Source organism: Peromyscus maniculatus, chromosome 1 (assembly GCF_049852395.1).
Source record: "Peromyscus maniculatus bairdii isolate BWxNUB_F1_BW_parent chromosome 1, HU_Pman_BW_mat_3.1, whole genome shotgun sequence".
Taxonomy (NCBI): Eukaryota; Metazoa; Chordata; class Mammalia; order Rodentia; family Cricetidae; genus Peromyscus; species Peromyscus maniculatus.
This window is the reverse complement of record NC_134852.1, coordinates 157002490-157023514: the sequence shown is the minus strand read 5'-3', so window position 1 is coordinate 157023514 and position 21025 is coordinate 157002490. Positions and strand designations below refer to the sequence as shown.

The window sequence follows — 21025 nt, the reverse complement described above, 5'->3', positions numbered from 1 at the left end:
GTCCTAACTGGTCAGTGTGTCCCCACCCACACTGTCCAGCCCCCAGCCCGTGTCCTGTCAGTGCCACCGCCCACAGGGCCACCTCGCCCACCGCATGCCCCCTCGTACCCGTCATGCAGCTGTGTGTGGTGTCGCGCCCTCTCCCCTGGGGCTGGGTCAGCGCACCCCCCCTGTCTACTCACTCCCGGGGCGTCTCTTTGCCGATTTTTGAATGTGATTTTAAAGAGTGGAAAATGAGACTCTGCGTTTTTATAAAAAATGGTGCCTGACTCCTCGCTGCCTCACTCTTGTGCCTGGTGACCGCTTTTCAGTCACTTCCGTCTGGGGCCTGACAGGGGAGGATCTTAGTGACCCATCCTTCCCTCCCTGGAGGAGGGGATTCTTTTGCCCACCTCCCAAGTAAGCGGGAGCGGCCTGTGGTCCATGTCAGATGTCATGTTTGGAGTGGCTGGGGACATATTGACCTTATCACGTTCCGCTCCCTCTCAGCACGAGTTTTCTCGTCCACACTGCAACTTCTGGCCCTCCGGCTGTGGCTGGCCTTGGCCTCTTGTGGCCTCACTGTACAGCCTCTGCCAGGGTCACTGGACTTAAGGGGTGCCCCAACATCAAGCCTATCTCCTGAGAATGAACTTCTTTCTCCTGTGTCCTTGCTCCAGGTCTTTGGAACTGGTGACAGAGCATGTAAGCACCATTGCCCGTCCTGTCCGGTGCAGGGGTGGGGTGCACAGAGAAGGAGATAGTTCTAAGACAGATACCGTGTGTTCTTTGGTGAAATGGCATTTGAGCTGGGCCTCCAGCATTGGAGTGGTCCTTGGGGGAGATGTTTCTAAGACCAAGAAGGGTCAGGCACTTATGAGTGTCTCAGTCAGCAAAACACAAAGGAAGGAACCAGGCATTGGGGCCCTGAAAGGCCAGCCTTAACTCAGCACGGGCCCAGAATACTCAGTGACTGCAGCCTGGAGATATGAACAGACTGAGGGCTTGAACTTGCTTGGCTCTGAGTGGTTAGCAGAGGCTAGTCTCGAACTCATTATCTAGCCAGGGATGGCCTTGAACTCCTCATCCTCCTGCCTCCACTTCCCAAGTACTGGGGTTACAAGTGTTTGCTACCATGTCTGGCTTAGTTCTCAAGTTTCAGTTCTCTAAAACAAATGGCTGGTCACTGCGAGAAGAAAGAAGACAGAGTCACTGCTTTTGTCTGGGGAAGACCATCTTGGAATGGTAATCGTAAAGGAAGAAGTGAAAGAGGCCAGAGAGGAGAAAATGGCTGAGCAGTGTAGTAGGCCAGGCCAAGGTTAGGGATGAGAAGTAGGTGGTCAACCCTGGAGCATATTAGGAATATTCAAGAGGTTGAATATTCAAGAGGTTAGATAGAGCTGGGCATGGCACACACCTTTAATCACAGCACTTGGGAGGCAGAGGCAGGTGAATGTATGAGATTGACGCCAATCCGGTCTATACAGTTAGTTCCAGGCCAGCCAAAGCTGCATAATGAGACCCTCAAAAGACAAACGGCTGGGCAGTGGTGGCTCACAGAGGCAGGTGGAACTCTATGAGTTAGAGGCTAGCCTGGTCTACAGAGCGAGTTCCAGGAGAGCCAAGGCTAAACAGTGAAACTCTGTCTCAAAACCCTATGTCAAAAAACTATCCAGCCAATCAAACAAACACAAAAAAAACCAATAACAACAAAAAGAGGTAAGTAAGACATCCCAGAGCACAGCTGGCCTGGGAGGAAGAAGGTAAAGGTGTTTGGATATGGCTTTTGACACCCTAATGAGGCAACATGGAGTACCTAAGGCCAGAGATGGTGTAGAGGTGGCATCGGGTGGCGGTAGGAGGATGGAGCAGACAAGCTCTCAGCAAGGAGAGGCTCACATGGGTGTCAGGTGTGGAAAAGAGGTTCACTGGCAGAGAAGTAAGAGCTGGTGGAGAAATCTCAAGACTGCAGCAACTCGTAGCCCTTCCAGGTCCAGGGTGGAGAGGATGTGGGGACAGGACAGTCTCTGACGAAAGCAGAGGCCAGCAGACCCTAACTGTGGAGCTCTGGACATTCAGAAGCCCTTGAATTCCTTCCTACGTCCAGCTATCACCGAAGACCTGACTGTACCACACAAGGCGAGGAGCGGGGAGTGGGGAGCAGGAGAGCTATCAGCCACCTGACCACAAGGAGAGAGGGGTCAAGGTGGCAATCAGGCTGCAGAAATGAGGGCATCCTAGGGCAGGAAGGGAGCCTCAAGTTAATGGGCTTTCTCCACCCATTAACTGTTACAGATAGGGAGACAGGGCCAGCAAGATGGCTCATCAGATAAAGACACATGCTGTCAAACCTGACAACCTGAGTTCAAGGGTGGGAGAGAACCAACTCAAAAGTTGTCTTCTGACCTCTACACTCATGGGCACCCCCACACAAGAATGAATGGATAATTAATCAAATGTAAGTTTTAAAAATGGAGAAACAGACCAGTGGATCAGTTTTGGGAAGTCTGGTTTACTTACGGCTTCACCAAGACCGGGATCAGAGACCCCATGGTAGGACTGAAGAGAACCAGGGGCCGGGCCTAAGGTGGCTGCCTGCACCCCAGTTCCTGTGTGGGTGGAAGTAACGGCCTTGTTTCAAAACTCTCCTTCCTTCCCTATTGACAGTAAAATGCAGCCTCTGCAAAAGGGACCCACGTGGTGGCAGTGTGCACCGCGGCCAATTTCCCACCAGGAACGCCTGTGTTCTCATACCCAGTATTCCTATTCCTGACTCCAGTGCTGGTGGAGGGTTCCTCGTTCATGGTGTGATGTCTTCCAGGAATCAGGGCCAGCCAGATCCTTGGGGAAGAGGTTTAGATGGGTCAGCATTAGGGGCTGTTGCTGGGTGCTCATCTCCAGAAGCTGAGTGCCTTGCCTGGCAGGGATGAGGTCAAGATTTTCCATCTCAACCGCACACAAAAGGCCAGTCGGTGTCTGTGGAACCCAGGAGTGGGCTGGGTGGAAGGACACGCTGTGGGCGAGGGTCTGTAAGAGCAACAGACTAGGGCCTATTGCACACGGAGGTCTCAGGGCCCAGTACCCGCTCCACCAAGCCTCTCCGCCCTCCTCCCGGCCCTTCCCTCCCTTTCTAGACCACTAGGAAGGTGGTCTGCGCAGGGCATGGGGCGCCCTCTGCAGGCACGGGTAGAGATGCAGCTAGGCCCCGCCCTCCGGAACGCCCCCTACCGACCCTGGCGGCTTCGAAACGAGGTTCCTGCTGTTCCAGGGGCGCGTGTGGTTGCCCTGGAGACTGGACAAACCCCCCCCCCGCCCGCCCCCAGCGCGCAGGCCTGCAGTGGTTGCCATGGCTGCTGGAGGCGAGGGGGCGCGGAGCCCGAAGCCACGCCCTATCCCCATGTAGCCCCGCCCCCGCTCCCCCCGGCCCGCCCTCCCTGCCGCCCTCGCTGTTGCTGCCGCGGCTCCTGCCCAGGGGTCCGCGGGGCTGTGGCCGGCGCAGCTGAGGTGCGGCTCGGAGCGGAGGCGCGGGGGCAGTGCCAGGCGCAGGCCAAGAAGGGCTGGGCCGTCCTCTCGGGATGCGGCGCTGAGGCCCACTATGGCCGGCTTGGGCCCCACCTTCCCACTGCATCGGCTAGTCTGGGCGAACCGGCACCGCGAACTGGAGGCCGCGCTGCACAGCCGCCAGGTGAGGCCCTGCGGTGGATCCGGTTGGTCCCCATGCCGAGGTGCGGAATCCATCCTGCACCCCACTTGCCCCTGCTCTGCTCCGCAGCCGCATCCTGACTCCTTAGCTCCAGCCTTGTCGGCAGCCCAGGTCACCTGCCCTTTAGCTGCATCTTCGGGCGCTGGGCCTAGCTCTGCTCTCTGCCCACTTCGTATTGCACTAAGCTTCGGATTCACCCTCCACCTCTGAGCTAAATTGAGGACAAGAACCTTGCTCTTGGTCCTCAAGCTGATCCAGACTCTTGACATCCCTCGCTAGACTCTGCCGCTAGGCCCCCAACTCTATGGGTCGCAGCGGGCAGGAGGAATGAGCAGACCCTTGCCATTGGCTCTCATTGCCTCCCTTACCCCGACATCCTCCAGCCCACATAGGCCACCCTCTATCTTCCCACTGACCCGGTTACTCTCTTTATTTCCCATGTAACTCTAGCCCGTTTCAACCCTGTGACCTCCTTGCTTTGGCTCTCTCTTGCCTTGTGTTGAGTGTCCCATCTCCCTCAGCACGACATTGAACAGGAGGATCCCCGAGGGCGGACCCCTCTGGAGCTGGCTGTGTCCTTGGGGAACCTGGAGTCTGTGAGAGTCCTTCTTCGACATAATGCCAACGTGGGCAAAGAGAGCCACCAGGGCTGGGCAGGTACTATGCAGGGCAGGGGCTGGTGGGTGGGAGTGAGCGGTCAAGCCTGGGGTCACTAAGAGGACTTCCCCAGCAGCCATTTATCTCCAGTCCTGCAGGAGGCAGTCAGCACTGGAGACCCTGAGATGGTGCAGTTGGTACTCCAGTATCGGGACTTCCAGAGGGCCACACAGAGATTGGCTGGCATTCCAGAACTGCTCAACAAACTCCGTCAGGTGTGGTAGGGTATAGGATGTGGTCAGTAAGGGAGTGGGGTATCATAAGGGGTCACCCTGGTCCCTGTGACAGGCCTGGCCTTTGAAGAGTAAGTACCTGGACTGTGCAGTATGCTTTCCCACTGCCTTTACCTCTGCCAAAGGTCGTGTGAGAAATAGAGGCTCCCGGGCCCATGCACGTGGGGCTAGGTCCTTTGGAAGGAAAGGGTTCAGCAGCACTAAGGGGTTCCTGATGTCAGGAATCTCTTGGGCAGAATGGTAGGCCTGGAGCCTCCTAGAGAAGGTAAATTTCCAGAAGGGTGACTGGGTAGAGACGGCCTGGACCCTGGAATGCCTACTTCATCCTGAAGCACGCAGAGGACAGGAGCACAGTTGTTCCTGGAAGTGTCATTGTGTCCCCTTTACAGATCAGGACTCTGAGACCCAGAAAAGCAAAGGCCCTTGGAGGGCCCCACAGTGGCCTGTGGGCCATGTTGACTGGCCCCAGGCCATCCAGTGCTGATGGCTTCTTTATCTGTAGACCATTTTAGGGCCTGCTTGGGCCCTCTCCTTGGCAGGGTTGGTTTGGAGTGGGAGTGTAGATGGGCCACAGCACTGCAGCACAATTTGTGGGCTCCCAAAGAGCAGTGATGGACTGTGAGCCCCAAGGCCTTCTAGGCTATGGTACCAGACTCACAGGCCCTAACAGGTAGCTTTGGTCTCTCTTAGGCCCCTGATTTCTACGTGGAAATGAAGTGGGAGTTCACCAGCTGGGGTGAGTGGGGACCGATGGGCTGCTAAGATTTGGAGCGGGCTATTTGGGGAAGATTCCCGATGACTCTGAGACTCCTTGCAGTACCCCTTGTGTCCAAGATGTGCCCAAGCGATGTGTACCGTGTGTGGAAGCGTGGTGAGAGCCTACGAGTGGACACTAGTCTCTTGGGCTTTGAGCACATGACCTGGCAGCGTGGCCGGAGGAGCTTCATCTTCAGGGGTCAGGGTGAGCTCTGGGGCACTTGTGGCAGGGACAAGGGTGCGGGCACCCTCAGATTCTCCTGTGACTTCTACCTCTGCCCCTTCTGGGAGTGGAGACGGAAGCTGAGGGTGGAGGGGGACCAAGGGGCTGAGGATGGACCTACTTAGCAGCAGGTGGCTGAGGATAGCTCATTGGTGGGCCTGGCACTGATCTGTTCCCCTCCTGTGACACCCCTGCGGCCGACAGAGGCAGGGGCCTTGGTGATGGAAGTGGACCATGACCGGCAGGTGGTGCACACGGAGACACTAGGTCCAGCTCTGCATGAACCGGAAGCATTGCTGGCTGCCATGCGGCCCAGTGAAGAACACGTGGCCAGTCGCCTCACATCTCCTATTGTCTCCACCCACCTGGACACTCGCAATGTGGCCTTTGAGAGGTCGGTTGGGGCCCTGGCACACCATGGGTGGCCATGAAAGAGAGATAGGAAAGCACACAGTTTTTAAAAGTTAGGGTCTCACTGTGTAGCCCAGGCTGGTCTTGAACTAGAGACCCTCCTGCCTCAAATCCTGAGTACTGGGATTGTAGGTGTGTGTCACCACACCCAATGTAAACCACCCTTAATAAAAGCAGACCTATCCCTAAGGCTCCTGACACCTGTGGGAGGCTGAGCCCACCTGCACTAGAGACTGCTTAGATTGGGGTTCAGGGGTTACTGTGGTTTTTGTTAACAAATATATGCCATCATCGCGGTCAATTTTTTAAAGGTTTTTATCATCTCAAGAAGTAACTCTTGAGCTCCAGTCTTCCTTTACCCAGCCCGAAGTATCCACTGATCTATTCTCTGTTGCTACTTGCACATGAATGGAATCTGAAGATCTGTTGCTTTTTGTGTATTGATTTCTTCACTTTATAATGTTTTCAAGGTCCATCCAAACTGTAACTGTAGGATGTAAGTCTTCACTCCTTTTTATGGATGAATGCATTGTACGAACATACCATAATTACTTTTTTTTAGATTTATTTTTATTTTATGTGTATGAGGGTTTTACCTGCATGTATCTGTGAGCACTGTGTGCATGCAGTGCCCAAGCAGACCAGAAGAGGGCATCAGAGCCCTTGGAACTGGAGTTATAGATGGTGGTAAACCATGTGAGTACTGGGAACCGACACCAGTCCTTTGCAAAAACAGAGGTAAAATGCACCTAACCATCTCTCCAGTCCCAACAATTATTCTTTATTTCTTTATTTATATAATTCCATCACATTTGGGTTGTTCCTGCAGTTTGCCTATTAGGAATAATCAAACTGTATACTTCCATATAAATTTTATGTGTGTTTTCATTTTTCCTAGATACGTTACTAACCTTGGCGTGGAACTGCTGGGTTATATAACAACCCCATCTTTTTTTGTTTGTTTGAGGAAATGCCAGACTCTTTACCAAGTGGCCCGAATCATTTTACATTGCTACCAACAGTCTGTTCCCCACATTCTCACCCATGTTCCTTATTGGTCATTCTTTGATTTCGGCATTCCAGCTAGGCTGATGGATGGGACAGACACCTCACTATGGGTTTGATTGGCCTTTCTCTAATGACTAATGATGCTGAAGATTTTCTTATGTGCAAATTGGGTCATTTTATTTATTTTTATTTTTTGACAAATGTCTATTCCAATTGAGTTTGTTTTATTTATTTTATTTTTGTTTGTTTGTTTGTTTTCAAGACAGATTTTTCACTGTATAGCCCTGGCCGTTCTGGAACTCAGTCTGTACACCAGGCTGGCCTCAAACTCGCAGAATCCCCCTGCCTCTGCCTCCCAAGTGCAGGGATTAAAGGCATGCACCTTCGCTATCGTAATGACTGTTGCTTTGTAATAATTTTTTGTACCTTTTAAAATATTTATTTATTGTGTGTGTGCCTGTGTGTGTGTGTGTGTGTGTGTCACATGCACACATGCATGCCGTGATGCACATATGGAAGTCAGAGGATAGCCTTAGGGAGTTGGTTCTGTCCTTCTACCAGTTGGGTCCCAGGGACCTAGCTCAGGTCATTAGGTTTGGTGGCAGGTGCTTTTACTCAATAAGCCATTTTGTCAGCTTTTTTTTTTTTTTTTTTTTTTTTTTTTTTTCTCTCAAGATACGGTTTCTCTGTGTACCCTGGCTGTCCTGGGACTCACTCTGTAGACCAGGCTGCCTCAAACTCAGAGAGATCCACCTGCCTCTGCCTCCCAAGTGCTGGGATCGAAGACGTGCGCCACCACTGCCCGGCTTGTTAGATTTTGTTGGCTAATAATTTGATGAGGACTTTGTCTATATATTCATAAGAAATACTGGTCTGTAGCCAGTCTACGTGCCTCCCTTACTTCTCTCTATCTTTCTGTGCTGGTGGTCCCTGCGTGCCAGGCAAGCACCCTGAGTTATACCAGAGCTGGCAGTTTCCTTTTCATATCTTTGTCTGATTTTGATATGTGGGCAAAATATAATAACAGGAGTTGAAAAGTATGACCTCATCATCCATTTTATAGAAGAGTTGGCAAATACCTGGCACTAATTCTTTAAACTGTTGATAGAATTCCATGGTAAAGCCTTTAGTCCTGTACTTTTCTCTCCGGGTAGACGATGGTGAAGAGAAAGAGAACCATCTGCTCACTTGCTGTAGACCTTGTTTAGATGATTTCTTCCTATGTCAGCTTCAGTAGTTCGTCCATTTCATCTAGATTACTATCATATTTTTGTATGTATGTGTGCACACTCAGGAGCTAGAGGCAGATGATTCTCTGTGAGTTCAAGATCAGCCTGGTCTACAGAGTGAGTTCTCAAACAACAGTAACAAGAACCAGTCATCCCAGATATCTTGTCATCTCAATAATAAAGGTTTCTGTATTCATGCAGAGTTTTTAACTGAGCCCCAGCACCATTATCATACCTAATAAAATAAAGAATTGCTTGTGTGCCTCTAGTCCTTGGCCTTGTGAAAATGTTATCGCTGTCCAGTCCTTCTAGTCCAGGCCCCTCCGTGTGTCACTGTGGGCAAGGACCTCGGCAGTTGAGTGCTCAGGGCCCCCAGCTGGGTGGACCGGGGAGGGGGCGTGACCTCACCTCTCCTGTCTGCTCTGTTACAGGAACAAATGTGGTATCTGGGGATGGCGGTCTGAGAAGATGGAGACTGTTAGTGGCTACGAGGCTAAGGCAGGAGGGGCTGCTGGGCTGGGGACTTGGGGATAGCCTTGTGGGACCTGGAGGCTAAGCTGCTTCACCCCCCATGCTGTGGAGGGGGAGGGGCAATCGGTTTTTTGACCCCAGAAGCCTAATCAACCAAAGTGACTTTTTGTGGTCCAGAGACCCAGCCCCTGCTCACCCCTCCCTGGGCTCTGAGATGAAGTCATGGGTGCTTTTTTGTTGTCTTTTGTTTTTCTTGGCTCTCTGACTACATGTCCCTGTTAGTGACTCCTGGGGTTCAGACGCTGCCACTTGCTCTCCTGCGGGGAAATTTTGTGTGTCTCTGGGAACAGAGGACTTGAGTCCTGGGCTGATGAAGAACAGGCTCTGAACCCTGAGTTCCCTGTGTCTCCCCTCGATCTATCCACAGGTGTACAGCGCCACCAATGTGGAGCTGGTGACGCGCACACGAACAGAGCACCTCTCCGATCAGGACAAGTTAAGGAACAAAGGTAAACCCAGGTGCGACTGCCTGATGCCCAGTCATCCAGTGGTGTGGGGCCAGGGCTCCACAACCCCAGGCAGGGTGGGGGGCCTCCCTCTTCCGCCCGGAACCCTCTCCCACCCAGCGAGAGGCTCCCAAGGAAGAGAATGGCAGAACACAGGCTGGGGAATTGCCCAGAGTTCCCTCATGGTTCCAACTCCTGACTACTTCTTCTCAGGGGGGAAGACCCCGTTCCAGTCCTTCCTGGGGATGGCCCAGCAGCACTCTTCCCACAGTGGGGTGAGCTTGGCTGGGGAAGGGCCGGGCCAAGCCTGGGTGGGTGGGGCTCGTTCCTGGTCATACTGAGGACTAAGTCCCACCCTGGGGTCCACTCAGGCTCCCGTGCAGCAGGCCGCCAGCCCCACCAACCCCTCAGCAATTTCCCCCGAGGAGTACTTTGACCCCAGCTTCAGCCTGGAATCGAGAAACATTGGCCGCCCCATCGAGATGTCCAGCAAAGTACAGAGGTGAGGTCTGGGGGCAGGTTGGGGAGTCCCACCAAAGACTGTGAGCATCAGCAGAGTCCAGTCATGCATGGAGTGCGTCACAGTGAGGGATCTGCTCACCTAGTAGATTTCTCCCTGACCAGCTCCAGAGGGTGGGAGCCACGTCTGTCTTTGCCGTGGTTTGGACACCTAGCATGCACCTGGGCATATTTGGGTGACGTCACCGATGTATTTGCTTGTTTGTTTGTTTGTTGTTTGTTTTGGGCTTTATGATACAGGGTCCCACTTTGTAGCCCTGGCTTGTAGCTCATTATGTAGCTCAGGCTGGCCTCCAACTCAAAACAGTCCAAGTGGCGGGATTCCACCATTCCTGGCTTGTTTTTCTGTTCAACTCAGTGAGCATGTGCCTGGGACCAGAGCATGACGGAGTGGGAAGGACCCACAGCTCTGCCGTCCTTGCTTATATCACAAGGAAATAATCTTCCCTTCTGGGAGTCTGTTTTTTTCAGAAAAACAAAAAGTCAACCAGATGTCCATGGTCACATGGATGTAGTCACGGTGAAGATGCTTTAGAGCGGGTCCCACAGATGTCACGCAGCCTCACGTGTCTCTCCTCAGACATTGATTGGAGATGAGATTTCAACCCCAAAGTGCTGACCTCTGGGCTGGGCTCAACCCCCAAGCACGGCGCTTTGGTGTTTGTGTCCAGCACAGTCAAGTGTATAGTGCTGACTAGCTTCGGACAAAGACCAGGCTGTAGATAAGGCCCAGATAAGCCCACAGGCTGGCTCCTGCCTCTCCACATGCAGATCAAAAGAGCCATCAGCACCAGAATGGGCCAGGAGCTGAGACCTATCAGGCTTCAGAGCCAGTGCTGAGTTCCTGGGGCAGCGGTCCATAGGAGCCGGACAGGGAAAAGGGCAACACCATGGGCCGGCGACCAGAAAGGGTGAGGCACCAGGGTCCCTGACCCACTTTCTCTGGTTGGCTGGATAGGTTCAAGGCGACACTGTGGCTGAGTGAGGAGCACCCGCTGTCCTTGGGTGACCAGGTGACGCCCATCATCGACCTGATGGCCATCAGCAATGCCCACTTTGCCAAGCTGCGGGACTTCATCACTCTCCGCCTCCCGCCAGGCTTCCCGGTCAAGATTGGTGAGAAGGCAGCCAGGACTCAGGCATGACACCCTCCTCAGGTTTGGGGTTACTGCAAGGGGCAGGCAGCTCAAACCTGGCTCTCTCCTCTCAGAGATTCCCCTCTTCCACGTGCTCAATGCCCGAATCACCTTCAGTAACCTGTGTGGCTGTGATGAGCCTGTGAGCTCCGTGTGGGTCCCCGCCCCCGGTTCTGCCAGCTCTGCTTCAGGTATGGCTACAGGAGAGCTAGGTGGCTGTGCGGCTCCCCGATCAGCCTTGGGGCTGAACTGAACGCGACTCCTGTTACCCTGCCCAGGAAACCCTTTTCCATGTGAGGTGGACCCCTCTGTGTTCGAGGTGCCGGAGGGGTACAGTGTGCTGGGTGCTGAACGCAGCGAACCCCTTCGGGACGAGGACGATGACCTGCTTCAGTTTGCCATCCAGCAGAGCCTGCTCGAGGCGGGCACAGAGGCAGAGCAGGTGGGGTGCCGGTGGAAGGTGGGTCATGACCTCCCCAGCCACAGGCCTGGGGTGACAGTTCTGGGCTCTGACTGCTGCAGGTGACTGTGTGGGAAGCCCTGACCAACACACGGCCTGGCCTTCTCCCTCCTCCCCAAGTCACAGTGTTTGAAGAGCAGCTTCAGCTGGAGCAGTGAGTCCCCCACGAACTGTGTGTGGGTCCTGACTGGTGGGGGGGTGGGAAGTAAGGCAGTTCTGACCGAGGCCTCCGTACCGTCACGAGACCAAACGCTGCTCACCGCCAGGAGCAGGAAGGGCCACGAGAGTCTTGCTTGTCTCTCTCCCTGACATCGTCCCTCACAACTTCATGCTCTTGGCTTCTCCCCAAGCCCTCTCATTGGTTTGTTCTTCTTCAACCCTGGCCCTGAAGGGCCCTCCAGGAAAGCCTACAGCTGTCCACAGAGTCCAGGGGTCCAGAATCTCCTCAGAGGACACCTCCATCCCCTGCACCCCCAAGCTTTGAGGAGCAGCTTCGCCTGGCTCTCGAGTTGTCTTCAAGGGAACAGGAAGAGCGGGAACGACGAGGTCAGCAGGAGGAAGAAGACCTGCAGCGGATCCTGCAGCTGTCGCTCACAGAGCACTGAGCTGCCCGGCCCTGGAATGGCTCTCCAGGGTCATTCCTTCTGCCTGTTTTGTATTTATTTATTTATAAACTGTCTGCTGCTGAGCTTGGGGTCTGGGGTCCCGGAGGTAGGCTGGCAGTGAGGCCAAGGTGGAAATAAAGAGACCGTCAGCAGTAGCCTCGCTGTGCTCCATGGGCTGGAACCAAGGGGACACTGGATGGGGACTACTGAAGGATGGTGACCTCATCTCTGTTTCTACAGCTGTAAAATAAGGCCATCCACTCACAGGTGTTCCACGGGAGTCTGAGGTTCCCCTGGCCACCAGACCTCGTCTCCCCAGAACCTGGCCCACGTTCCTGAGGGGGAGAGAAAAAGGCTGGGGCTTCCGGTTGTACCCACTGGGGAAAGCTCCCTCCCTCATCCCTGCTGCCTAGGCACAGGTTCCTACCCAGATTCAAATATCTTCTACCAGAGTGACTTTAAGCCAGGCACACCCCACCCTCTGCACGCAGGAACTGGGGAAGGGACTCAGCCCTGTCCTGTTCACCGCTCAAGTGGACCTTTTGAAGTGCCCATGGGCTTTGTGAAGACTATTGCTAAGACGCAAATCATTTCCTCACAAGCTTGCTGGTCTCCAAATTTCCGCAGAGTGGAGGAAAGAAGTGAAAAGGAGAACAAGTTTGGATGGGATGGTAGATTTGAGACCCAGTCCCCCCAGGCATGGTGGCGAAGTCTTTAATCCCAGCACTTGGGAGGCAGATGCAGGTGGATCTCTGTGAGTTCCAGGCCAGCCTGGCCCACATAGTGAGTTGCAGGCAGGTCAGAGCTACATTGTGAGACCCCGTCTCAAAAAAACAAAAGACTTATTGTCCTTGCTCCTTCCTTCCCCGGAGTCAGGGCATAAACCACACAGTAGAGGGAGGTCCGAAGCTACTCAGTTGACTTTCCTAGGTGTAGCAAGGAGGGCTGGGCGCCTCCGGCGGGACCAGCCAAAGGAGAAAGCGAGGTCCGGGCTCCTCACCTGCGCGCCCCGCCCTTGACCCCACCCTCAGCCCCGCCTCCAGCGTGGACGGGGCGGGGCGAGCTGAGCCGAGACCGGAGGGGAGGGGCCGCGGCCGCTCGGTGCTCGCTCCGTGAGGCCGGACTGGGCATGAGTCGGGCCCTTTAAGGGCCGCTCCCGAGGAGGTGCCAGGCCCTAGTGGCTCCAATCTCTTCTTCCTGGTCGCGCGAAGGCAGGGACTGACCGTAGGGCTGTGGGAGGGGACGTGCCGGGTTCGCCCAGGTGACCCGGGCCTGGCCTTATGGCGCTGGTCACAGTGAGTCGCTCGCCGCCGGCTAGTGGCCACTCCACGCCTGTGGGACCCACGGTGAGTAGAGCTTGGTCTTACCCTTTCGCAGTTGGCTGCCAGCCGGGCCTGAGGGAGCACGTCCTGCCCCTGGCAGACGGCCTCACGCCCCGGAGTAGGCGGAGAGGGACTTGAGTCTCAGGTTCCAGGGCACTCGGGAGGTCCTGAAGCTCCCAAGAGCTCGACCGAGGTAGCTGCGAAGTCCTGAGAGCCAGCCCGGTCTGCGGAGGCCCAGGTCCTCTCAGATCCCCCCCACATTCTGCAATCCCCTGTCCTTGCAGCCCCACGGTGCCGGGGTTCCCCTGGGGCCTGGGGAGGGGAGCGGCTTCAGAGGGAGATTTATCCCCCGCACCTAGGATTCCCCTGGGGGAAGAGGAGGAGAGGTTTTGGGTACTTCCTGTCCTGGGGGCTGCTCTCACTCTGTCCCCGGGCTGCTTTCTCGGCAGGACCGAGTGGCCAGGCGCAGAGGCCGGCTCCAACGCAGGTGAGCCCCTTCTCCAGACGTATGCTTCCTTATAGCCTGTGCCCTGGCCGCTGCCATTGTGGAATCCAGGTGTCTTGCTTGGACCAACGACTCACTGAAGTATTCCGATAAACTCCTGCTTAGGTGGGAGCCAGGTGCTGTGGGAGGAACTGGCAAGCGTCACATTCCTGGCTTGTGGAAGAACCAGCCAGCGGGCCTACCTTGGCCCTGGTCAGTGGATGATTTCACACATTCCCTGGACCTTGGCTCAGGCCAGTGATCACAGGCCCGAGGGCAGGATAGGACCTGAAGATGTATAGGTGCCTAGACAAGTTTAGAGCATCTGAGCCCACCCAGGAAAGGGACACAATGTGAGCCCAAGGCTGGCCCTCTGGGTACTGACCACTATCAGGGTCCTGGTTAAAACTGCAAACTGTGCCTCACTCAGGAGAGCAGGCTAGCACTCCATTTCAGCAATCCCCTAGGGGGACTCACCCCTGCTAAAGTTTGGAAACCTATGGCCAGAACCATTTCCCTATCGCTCTGCCAGGCAGAGTTTTGCGGTGCTCCGAGGGGCGGTCCTGGGACTTCAGGATGGAGGAGACAGTAAGGATGCAGCCGAGGCCGGCTCTGAGCCAACGGAGGAACCCTCGGGTGAGAAGCAGCTCACTGAGGACCAGACCGACAATGGGCAAGAATTCCAGAGTCCTTGGAAACAAGTGCAGAGGAAGCATCTGCACCTCATGGTGGGGCTGCTGAGACCACAGGACGACATCCGCCTGGTAGGGGCCGGGCGGAGCGGGTGTCTATTGAGGAGCGATGCTGTGAGATTAGGGGGCACCCAGGCAGTTGGGGGGAGGATTACCCAAACCCCAGGAACTCTGCCACTTCAGCCAGAGGCATCTTAGCAGGGCAAGGTCATGTCTGTCTCCAGAGGGCTGTGTGAAGACAAGGGAAGTCTGTCCTGTGTGAGCCAAGAGGTGGGGGTTACTTGAGGGAGGATTCTGTTGATCCACAGGAGGCCCCTGTTGGTACTAGTGAGTTGCCCAGAGATGGACTCATACTCCCAGGGTTTGTGAAGCATGCCTTGGCAGCCGGCGTGCCAGCCAGGCAAACAGAGCACCCACAGAAGACTGGGGTCTACTGGAACCCAAGAGCCAGCTCCTGAAAGTGTGTGGAGGCAGACATTCGCTGTTGGCAGCAAAGTAGGAAAAACAAGATGTAGGCTCTGGTAAAGCAGGCTTTACAACAGGAATTTTTAAAACTTAAATTATTTTTTTATGTTATTTGGTGTTTTGCCTGCATGTATGTCTGTGTGAGGGTGTCAGAAGCCCTGGAACTGGAGTTACAGACAAGTGTGAGCTGCTGTGTGGATGCTAGGAATTGAACCCCGGTCCATCTGGAAGAGCAACCAGTGCTCTTAACCACTAAGCCATCTCTCCAGCCCCAGGAGTGCTGTTCGAATCCATTATAAGATGAAATCCTTCTAGCATGTATGAGGCCCTACATCATTCCTTTGGTAGAAGGCATTTCTCAAATAAAATATTGACGAGTGTCAGGGTTTTTAAAAAAAAAAAAAAAAATCTCCTTGCAGGGCTGGAGAGATGATCCAGGGCTTAAGAGCTCTGATTGCTCTTCCAGAGGACTTGAGTTCAATTCCCAGCAACCACATGGTGACTCACAACCATCTCTAACTCCAATCCCAGGATAGCTGACATGCTTCTGGTCGGTCTCTCTGGGTGCCAGGCATGCATGTGGTGCAGACATACATGCAGACAAAACATCCTTACAAATAAAATAATTTTTAAAGTGATAAAACCTCTTTGCTAGGCAGAAACAAGAATGAGGCTGTCTCTATCAACGCTATCCTCCCTGCGCCCCCCCCCCCCCCCCCCCCCCCCGCTTTTGGGGATGAGGGAGGTGGTGTTCCAAGACTGGCCTCAAACTCATGGAGATCCACCTGCCTCTGCCTCCCTAGTGCTGGGATTAAAGTCGTGTGCCACCACCGCCCAGCCTCCCTCCTTTTCTTACGCTCCTCATTTAAGGCTTTTAAAGACAGTTTGCTGAGCCGTAAATTGCAAAATTTGAGTATATCACTGTGTTCTCAAGTAGCCCCTGATCTTCTGTCTGGGAGTTGGGAACAGGGGCCAGCAAGGCACAAGGTGTGTCTGTGTGGGAGTGAAGGAGCCGAGAGCCCCTATGATTCCCAGCTTCTTCCATTTTCCCAGGCAGCCCAGCTGGAGGCAGCCCGGCCCCCACGACTCCGCTACCTGCTGGTAGTGTCCACAGGAGAGTGTCTGAGTCAGGAGACCATTCTTCTGGGAGTGGACTTTCCTGACAGCAGGTAGGAGTCGGAGAGGAGGGTTGGGGCAGAGCTGTGAGTGCTGAGGAACAATGGCTCTCCTGTCTCCTGTCAGCTCCCACAGCTGCACCCTGGGCCTGGTCTTGCCCCTCTGGAGTGATACCCAGGTGTACCTGGACGGTGATGGGTAAGAGGCGGTAACGGGGGGGGGGGGGGGGGGGGGGGGGAGAGGAGGAAGGGGAGGCAGGCATTGAGAACAGTGGGGCTGGGGCTGGGACCCATTCTATCTTACCTACGATCATGGGAAAGTCACCTAACTGTGCCTCAGCCTCCCCCATCTGACAAGGGAACAGGTTCTCTGAGGGCCTGGTATTCGGTTCTACCCTCCCTGGGTCTTCTGCAGGGGCTTCAGTGTGACATCTGGTGGTCAGAGCCGAATCTTCAAGCCAGTCTCCATCCAGACCATGTGGTAAGTCCTGCAGTAGCCCAGCCTTTGGCCAGCCTCTTCTTGGGAGATGGCCTCCAGGCCCAGGAGAGGGAACCAAGTAAGACTGTGTATCCCAGCCTCGCTTTCTCGTCCCAGGGCCACGCTGCAGGTACTGCACCAGGCCTGTGAGGCGGCTCTAGGCAGTGGCCTTGTGCCTGGTGGCAGTGCCCTTGTCTGGGCCGCTCACTACCAGGAGAAGCTGAACTCTGACCAGGGGTGCCTCAACGAGTGGATGGCCATGTCTGACCTGGAGTCCCTGCGACCACCTGTTGCTGAGCCTGGACAGTCAGTGCTGGGGGAGGGGAGGGGAGGGGAGGAAAGGTGGAGGGGCGGTGCCACCGTGAAGGGGTGGCCTCTTACTGAAGGATCACTACCAGGGCCTCAGAACAGGAGCAGATGGAGCAGGCGATCCTGGCTGAGTTGTGGCAGGTGCTGGACACCAGTGACCTAGAGAGCGTCACTTCCAAAGAGGTGGGCAGCGTGGCCGGGCCTGCGACTCACCTTTCTTTGGGGACTTTCTCACCTTGTCCTGAGGCCTTCCCCAGTCCCTCACTTCAGCTGTGTGAGGGGACAGGGTACCATCCTCAGAGGCCTCACCGGTGCACCACCCCATAGATCCGCCAGGCCCTGGAGCTGCGTCTGGGATGCCCTCTCCAGCAGTACCGCGATTTTATCGACAACCAGATGTTGTTGCTCATGGCCCAGCAAGACCGGGCCTCCCGCATCTTCCCCCACCTCTACTTGGTGAGTGCGGGCTGTTGGAGGTGGGGACCAGGTCACCCCTGCAGCTACCGTGACAGCCCAGGCCTCTTCTTCCACTCCCGTTCCACAGGGCTCGGAGTGGAATGCTGCCAATCTGGAGGAACTTCAGAGAAACAGGTAGAGTTCCCCGGTCTTCCTGTGGGGTAGCCTGGCCAGTTTCTGGAACGGTAGGTCACCCCACACTGCTGGTTTTGCTTTTAACCCAGTGTGGGGAGGCTGCGCTCTCGTGGGCTCTGAGGCCTCAGCAGCCTGCCATCTGCCCCGGTAAGCACACAGGGCAGTGCAGAAATGAGGTCTGTCTGTGCTGAGACCGGGGGTGCTGGTGGGCACGTGCCAGCAGTGCCAGCAGAGGAGGTTCCTGCCCACCTGGCCACCTCTTCCGGCAGAAGAAAATGCCTTCTAGTAGGGATGTGGTTGCCACTTCGGGAAGAAACCTGCCATCCCCACCATGGGCTTCGGGGAGACCTGCTGTAGCCCTTATCACCTGTTGCTGGGAGCCCCCTCATCCCAGCTAAGCTCGAAACTAACTGCAGTCAGGGTCACGGAAGAGGGTTAGTGTTGACTTAACACGGAAACTCGACCCACAGAGTGAAACAGTGTACCTACCCAAGGCCAGGTGGCAGGTGGCTGGCTCAGTCCTCTTCCTACTGCAAGTGTTCCCATCCCCTGACTCAGAACCAAGAACCCCACAGAAATGGCCAGTGAGCCTGGTTCCTCTGGCCCAGTCAGTCTGGTTTGGACCCTCTGGTACAGGGTGAGCCACATCCTGAACATGGCCCGAGAGATCGACAACTTCTTCCCTGAGCGCTTCACCTATCACAACGTGCGTGTCTGGGATGAGGAATCGGCCCAGCTGCTGCCGCACTGGAAGGAGACGCACTGCTTCATTGAGGATGCCAGGTGGGCTCCTCCCAGTCTGCTGCCCGAGCCCCAGCTCCCAGCGGAGACTGGTGCCCTCCTCCTGCCCTGCTGCCTCTGGTTCTGTTTCCTTCACTGCTCTCTCTGGCCTCACTGCCTTTCTCTGCTGGGTCCCCGGCCCTTACCCACCCCTTCCCAGTCTGCAGGCCACTGGGGTTGCGGGAGAGTGGACTGACCCTGTCCCGCCTCCCTAGAGCGCAGGGCACTCGGGTGCTGGTCCACTGTAAGATGGGCGTCAGCCGCTCTGCCGCCACGGTGCTGGCCTACGCCATGAAACAGTATGGCTGGGGCCTGGAGCAAGCCCTGATCCACGTGCAGGAGCTCCGGCCCATCGTGCGCCCCAACCCTGGCTTCCTGCGCCAGCTACAGACCTACCAGGGCATTCTGACTGCCAGGTATGGGGGAAGGGACGAGGGAGAAGGCGATGTGTGTACTGGGGGGTGGCTGATGTGTCACTCAAAGCTGACTCAGCGCCACCTCCTCACAGCCGGCAGAGCCATGTCTGGGAGCAGAAGGTGGGTGTGGTCTCCCCCGAGGAGCCCCTGGCACCCGAAGTTTCTACACCATTGCCACCTCTTCCACCAGAGCCAGGGGGCAGTGGGGAGGTAATGGTTATGAGTTTAGAGGAGACCCCGAAAGAAGAGCTTGGACTGAGGCCCCGCATCAACCTCCGAGGAGTCATGCGCTCCATCAGTCTCCTGGAGCCCTCCTCAGAGCCGGAGAATACCCCAGAGGCTGGAGACCTGCCAGAGGTGAGTCTGGGCTGGAGAGCTCGGCCCGCAGCGGCCTTGCCGAAGAGAATGTGGGAGCAGAGTGCCAGAGTTTGACTTGAGGCTCCGGTAGGTCCTCACAGTAGGGTGTTGTCCTCGCCTCCTCCATACTGACCACCTCACACCTTCCTGCGCCAGGCAACTCAGGACTGTCCTGAGTACCTAAAGGTGGGGACCCCGTTTGGGCTCCTCCTTTTATGCCAGGCCAGGGAAGAGCGGTGGTCCCAGGGTCTAAGCAGTTGCAGGTCTGACTGGGAACAAGAACAGTCCGGTCCCAGCCTGACAAACTGGCCCATTTCCCAAGGGGCTTGGCTCCTAGCTTTGGAGTGGGCATCTTCCTCAAGCCGTGAGCTCCACTGCGAGCTGATGGCTGGCAGGTCTTCCTGTACTAGAGAGGGTAGGTAAGAGCATTCCCGATGCCCTCCGAAAGCCGAGGAGCCACAGAGCCAAGTGCAGAGAAGGGCCTTTGTACTCACCCAGTGGGTTAGGAGGACAAGCATGTCGTGTGCTGAGAGTTGCTGAGCGCAAGCTGGGACAGGAAGCTGGCCCTTGCCTGAGGAAGCCAGGCCCCACGTGTGACATGAGGTCACACGGCTGACTCAGAAGGAGCCTGCAGGCACAGTGTCTAGGTGCTGGGTATGGACCATAGGGGGGCATGGGACTGATGCTGGGTTATTGTCCTAGGAGGCACCAAGACACTGGTACCCACAGAGCTCTTTTCAGGGCCTGGCCCCTGTCAGGGTTCCGCTCTGGCTCGCTGGATTGAATGTACAAAGGCAGAGGGGTGGGAGGAGAAGGTGGTGGAAGTCAGATTCAGTGGGCTAAGGGGCTGCTAGGGACCAGAAGAAAGCTGGGGTGGGGGTGGGCCAAAGACCGGCTGGGTGCTGTCTCCCCTGGGAAGTGTGGCCACCCCTTTCCTGGCTCTGAGCTCCCTGTGGCTCTTCTTCCTCCCCCTCCAGGTTTTCTCTTCCCATGAGTCTTCAGATGAAGAGCCTCTTCACCCCATTTCTCAGCTCGCAACAGCCAAAGGTGGTCAACGGGTTCGCAGGGGGCCTTGGCCTGCCCTGAAGTCCCGCCAGTCTGTGGTTGCCCTTCATAGTGCCGCCCTGGTGGCCAGCAGGACCCGGGCCTTCCAAGAGCAGGGGGAGGCTGGGGTGTCCTCCGCACCTAGGCTCCGGAAAGTGGTGAGGCAGGCCAGTGTAGATGAGAGCAGAGAGGACGGTGGGGCCTAAGCCTCCGACTCTGTCCCCCTAGACACTAAGGGAGACTGGTCACAGCTCCCTAGAGGGGCGCCCTTTGCACCTATGGCCCCAACACTCCATATAGCTCCTCCCCAGCGACTCCCAGACCTTTGTCCCTTCCTGCAGCCTTAGGTCTCAGACCCAGGTCTACCTGTCAAGGGCTCAAGACTTTTTCTACGTAGGGTATATGGTAGAGCCGTTCAAGGTGCCTTGAAGGGTAATAAGACCCTCGTTTCTTTTTCCACTCACTCTAACACTTTGTGCAGCCATGGAATTAAAAGCAGACAGTTTTAGGGCAGGTTTTCTGGTTCACGTCCCCCCTGCCCTCAACTTCTGGCCATTCCGTCCTGTTCCTTCCTCTCCTAGTGCAGTCCTACAGGACAGGCAGCTAGGCCAGGAACCAGTGGCCACAAAGGCAGAGAGCACTTTCAGTCCCCAGCCCCACAGGCTCTGAGGCGCACACAGCACCCCCCCCCACACACACACACACACAACCGACCAGAGCCTCTGCTGCTGTCCCGAGTCTCCTGTGGCCCTCACTGGGTCACAGGGCACTGGGCCGAAGAGTCTTCTCGTTCGTGAAGATCTCTGGCCAGTCAAGTTTTTCACAGCCGTATAGTACCTGGCTTTGTACTGAGAAATAAAGACATTTTCATATGAAGTTTTTTTCCATTTGGTGACAAAGCCATCTGTCTTCCAGTCAGATCCTTCTCTGTTTACACACGGCACTCCCCCTCTCCTACCCCCTCCAGCTTTCCGTGTCTCTCAGGTGTCCTGTGACAGACCTGTATTGATTGAGTGGTATGTTGGGGGAGGGAAAGGGGTAGCCAGTGCTATCTCCTCATCTCCAGGGCACAGCCT

General features: G+C 55.7%; 2 protein-coding genes and 1 long non-coding RNA gene across 6 annotated transcripts; 2 read left to right on the top strand and 1 right to left on the bottom strand.

The window, feature by feature from the left end:
- Positions 1–2471: 2471 nt before the first annotated feature.
- On the bottom strand, positions 2472–2856 carry LOC143269820 (uncharacterized). The gene is made up of 2 exons (XR_013046586.1): positions 2734–2856; positions 2472–2636 (listed from the first exon to the last, which is right to left on the bottom strand). It is a non-coding gene; the product is annotated as an uncharacterized LOC143269820 (long non-coding RNA).
- Positions 2857–3245: 389 nt separating this feature from the next.
- Ankrd13d (ankyrin repeat domain 13D) lies at positions 3246–12051 on the top strand. Of its 3 annotated transcripts, XM_006980552.4 has the most exons (15): positions 3246–3664; positions 4204–4339; positions 4430–4554; positions 5263–5308; positions 5390–5533; positions 5756–5945; positions 8631–8697; positions 9098–9179; positions 9390–9451; positions 9548–9678; positions 10654–10811; positions 10906–11022; positions 11110–11273; positions 11354–11445; positions 11683–12051. In XM_006980552.4, the coding sequence occupies exons 1-15, from the start codon at positions 3575–3577 to the stop codon at positions 11894–11896; spliced, it is 1818 nt and encodes a 605-aa protein (XP_006980614.1). In that variant the 5' UTR covers positions 3246–3574; the 3' UTR covers positions 11897–12051. The 3 variants fall into 3 exon arrangements, with proteins under 3 accessions (XP_006980614.1, XP_042114774.1, XP_042114779.1); XM_042258840.2 differs by lacking the exon at positions 11354–11445 and having other exon boundaries at positions 3248–3664; XM_042258845.2 differs by lacking the exon at positions 3246–3664 and having other exon boundaries at positions 4263–4339; positions 4416–4554.
- Positions 12052–12940: 889 nt separating this feature from the next.
- Ssh3 (slingshot protein phosphatase 3) lies at positions 12941–20825 on the top strand. 2 transcript variants are annotated; one of them, XM_006980551.4, is made up of 14 exons: positions 12941–13242; positions 13668–13705; positions 14235–14466; positions 15913–16028; positions 16102–16173; positions 16390–16455; positions 16570–16758; positions 16851–16944; positions 17089–17217; positions 17306–17352; positions 17989–18135; positions 18348–18548; positions 18641–18905; positions 19883–20825. In XM_006980551.4, the coding sequence occupies exons 1-14, from the start codon at positions 13177–13179 to the stop codon at positions 20153–20155; spliced, it is 1935 nt and encodes a 644-aa protein (XP_006980613.1). In that variant the 5' UTR covers positions 12941–13176; the 3' UTR covers positions 20156–20825. The 2 variants fall into 2 exon arrangements, with proteins under 2 accessions (XP_006980613.1, XP_076412870.1); XM_076556755.1 differs by having other exon boundaries at positions 13033–13242; positions 13665–13705.
- The last annotated feature ends 200 nt before the right edge of the window (positions 20826–21025 follow it).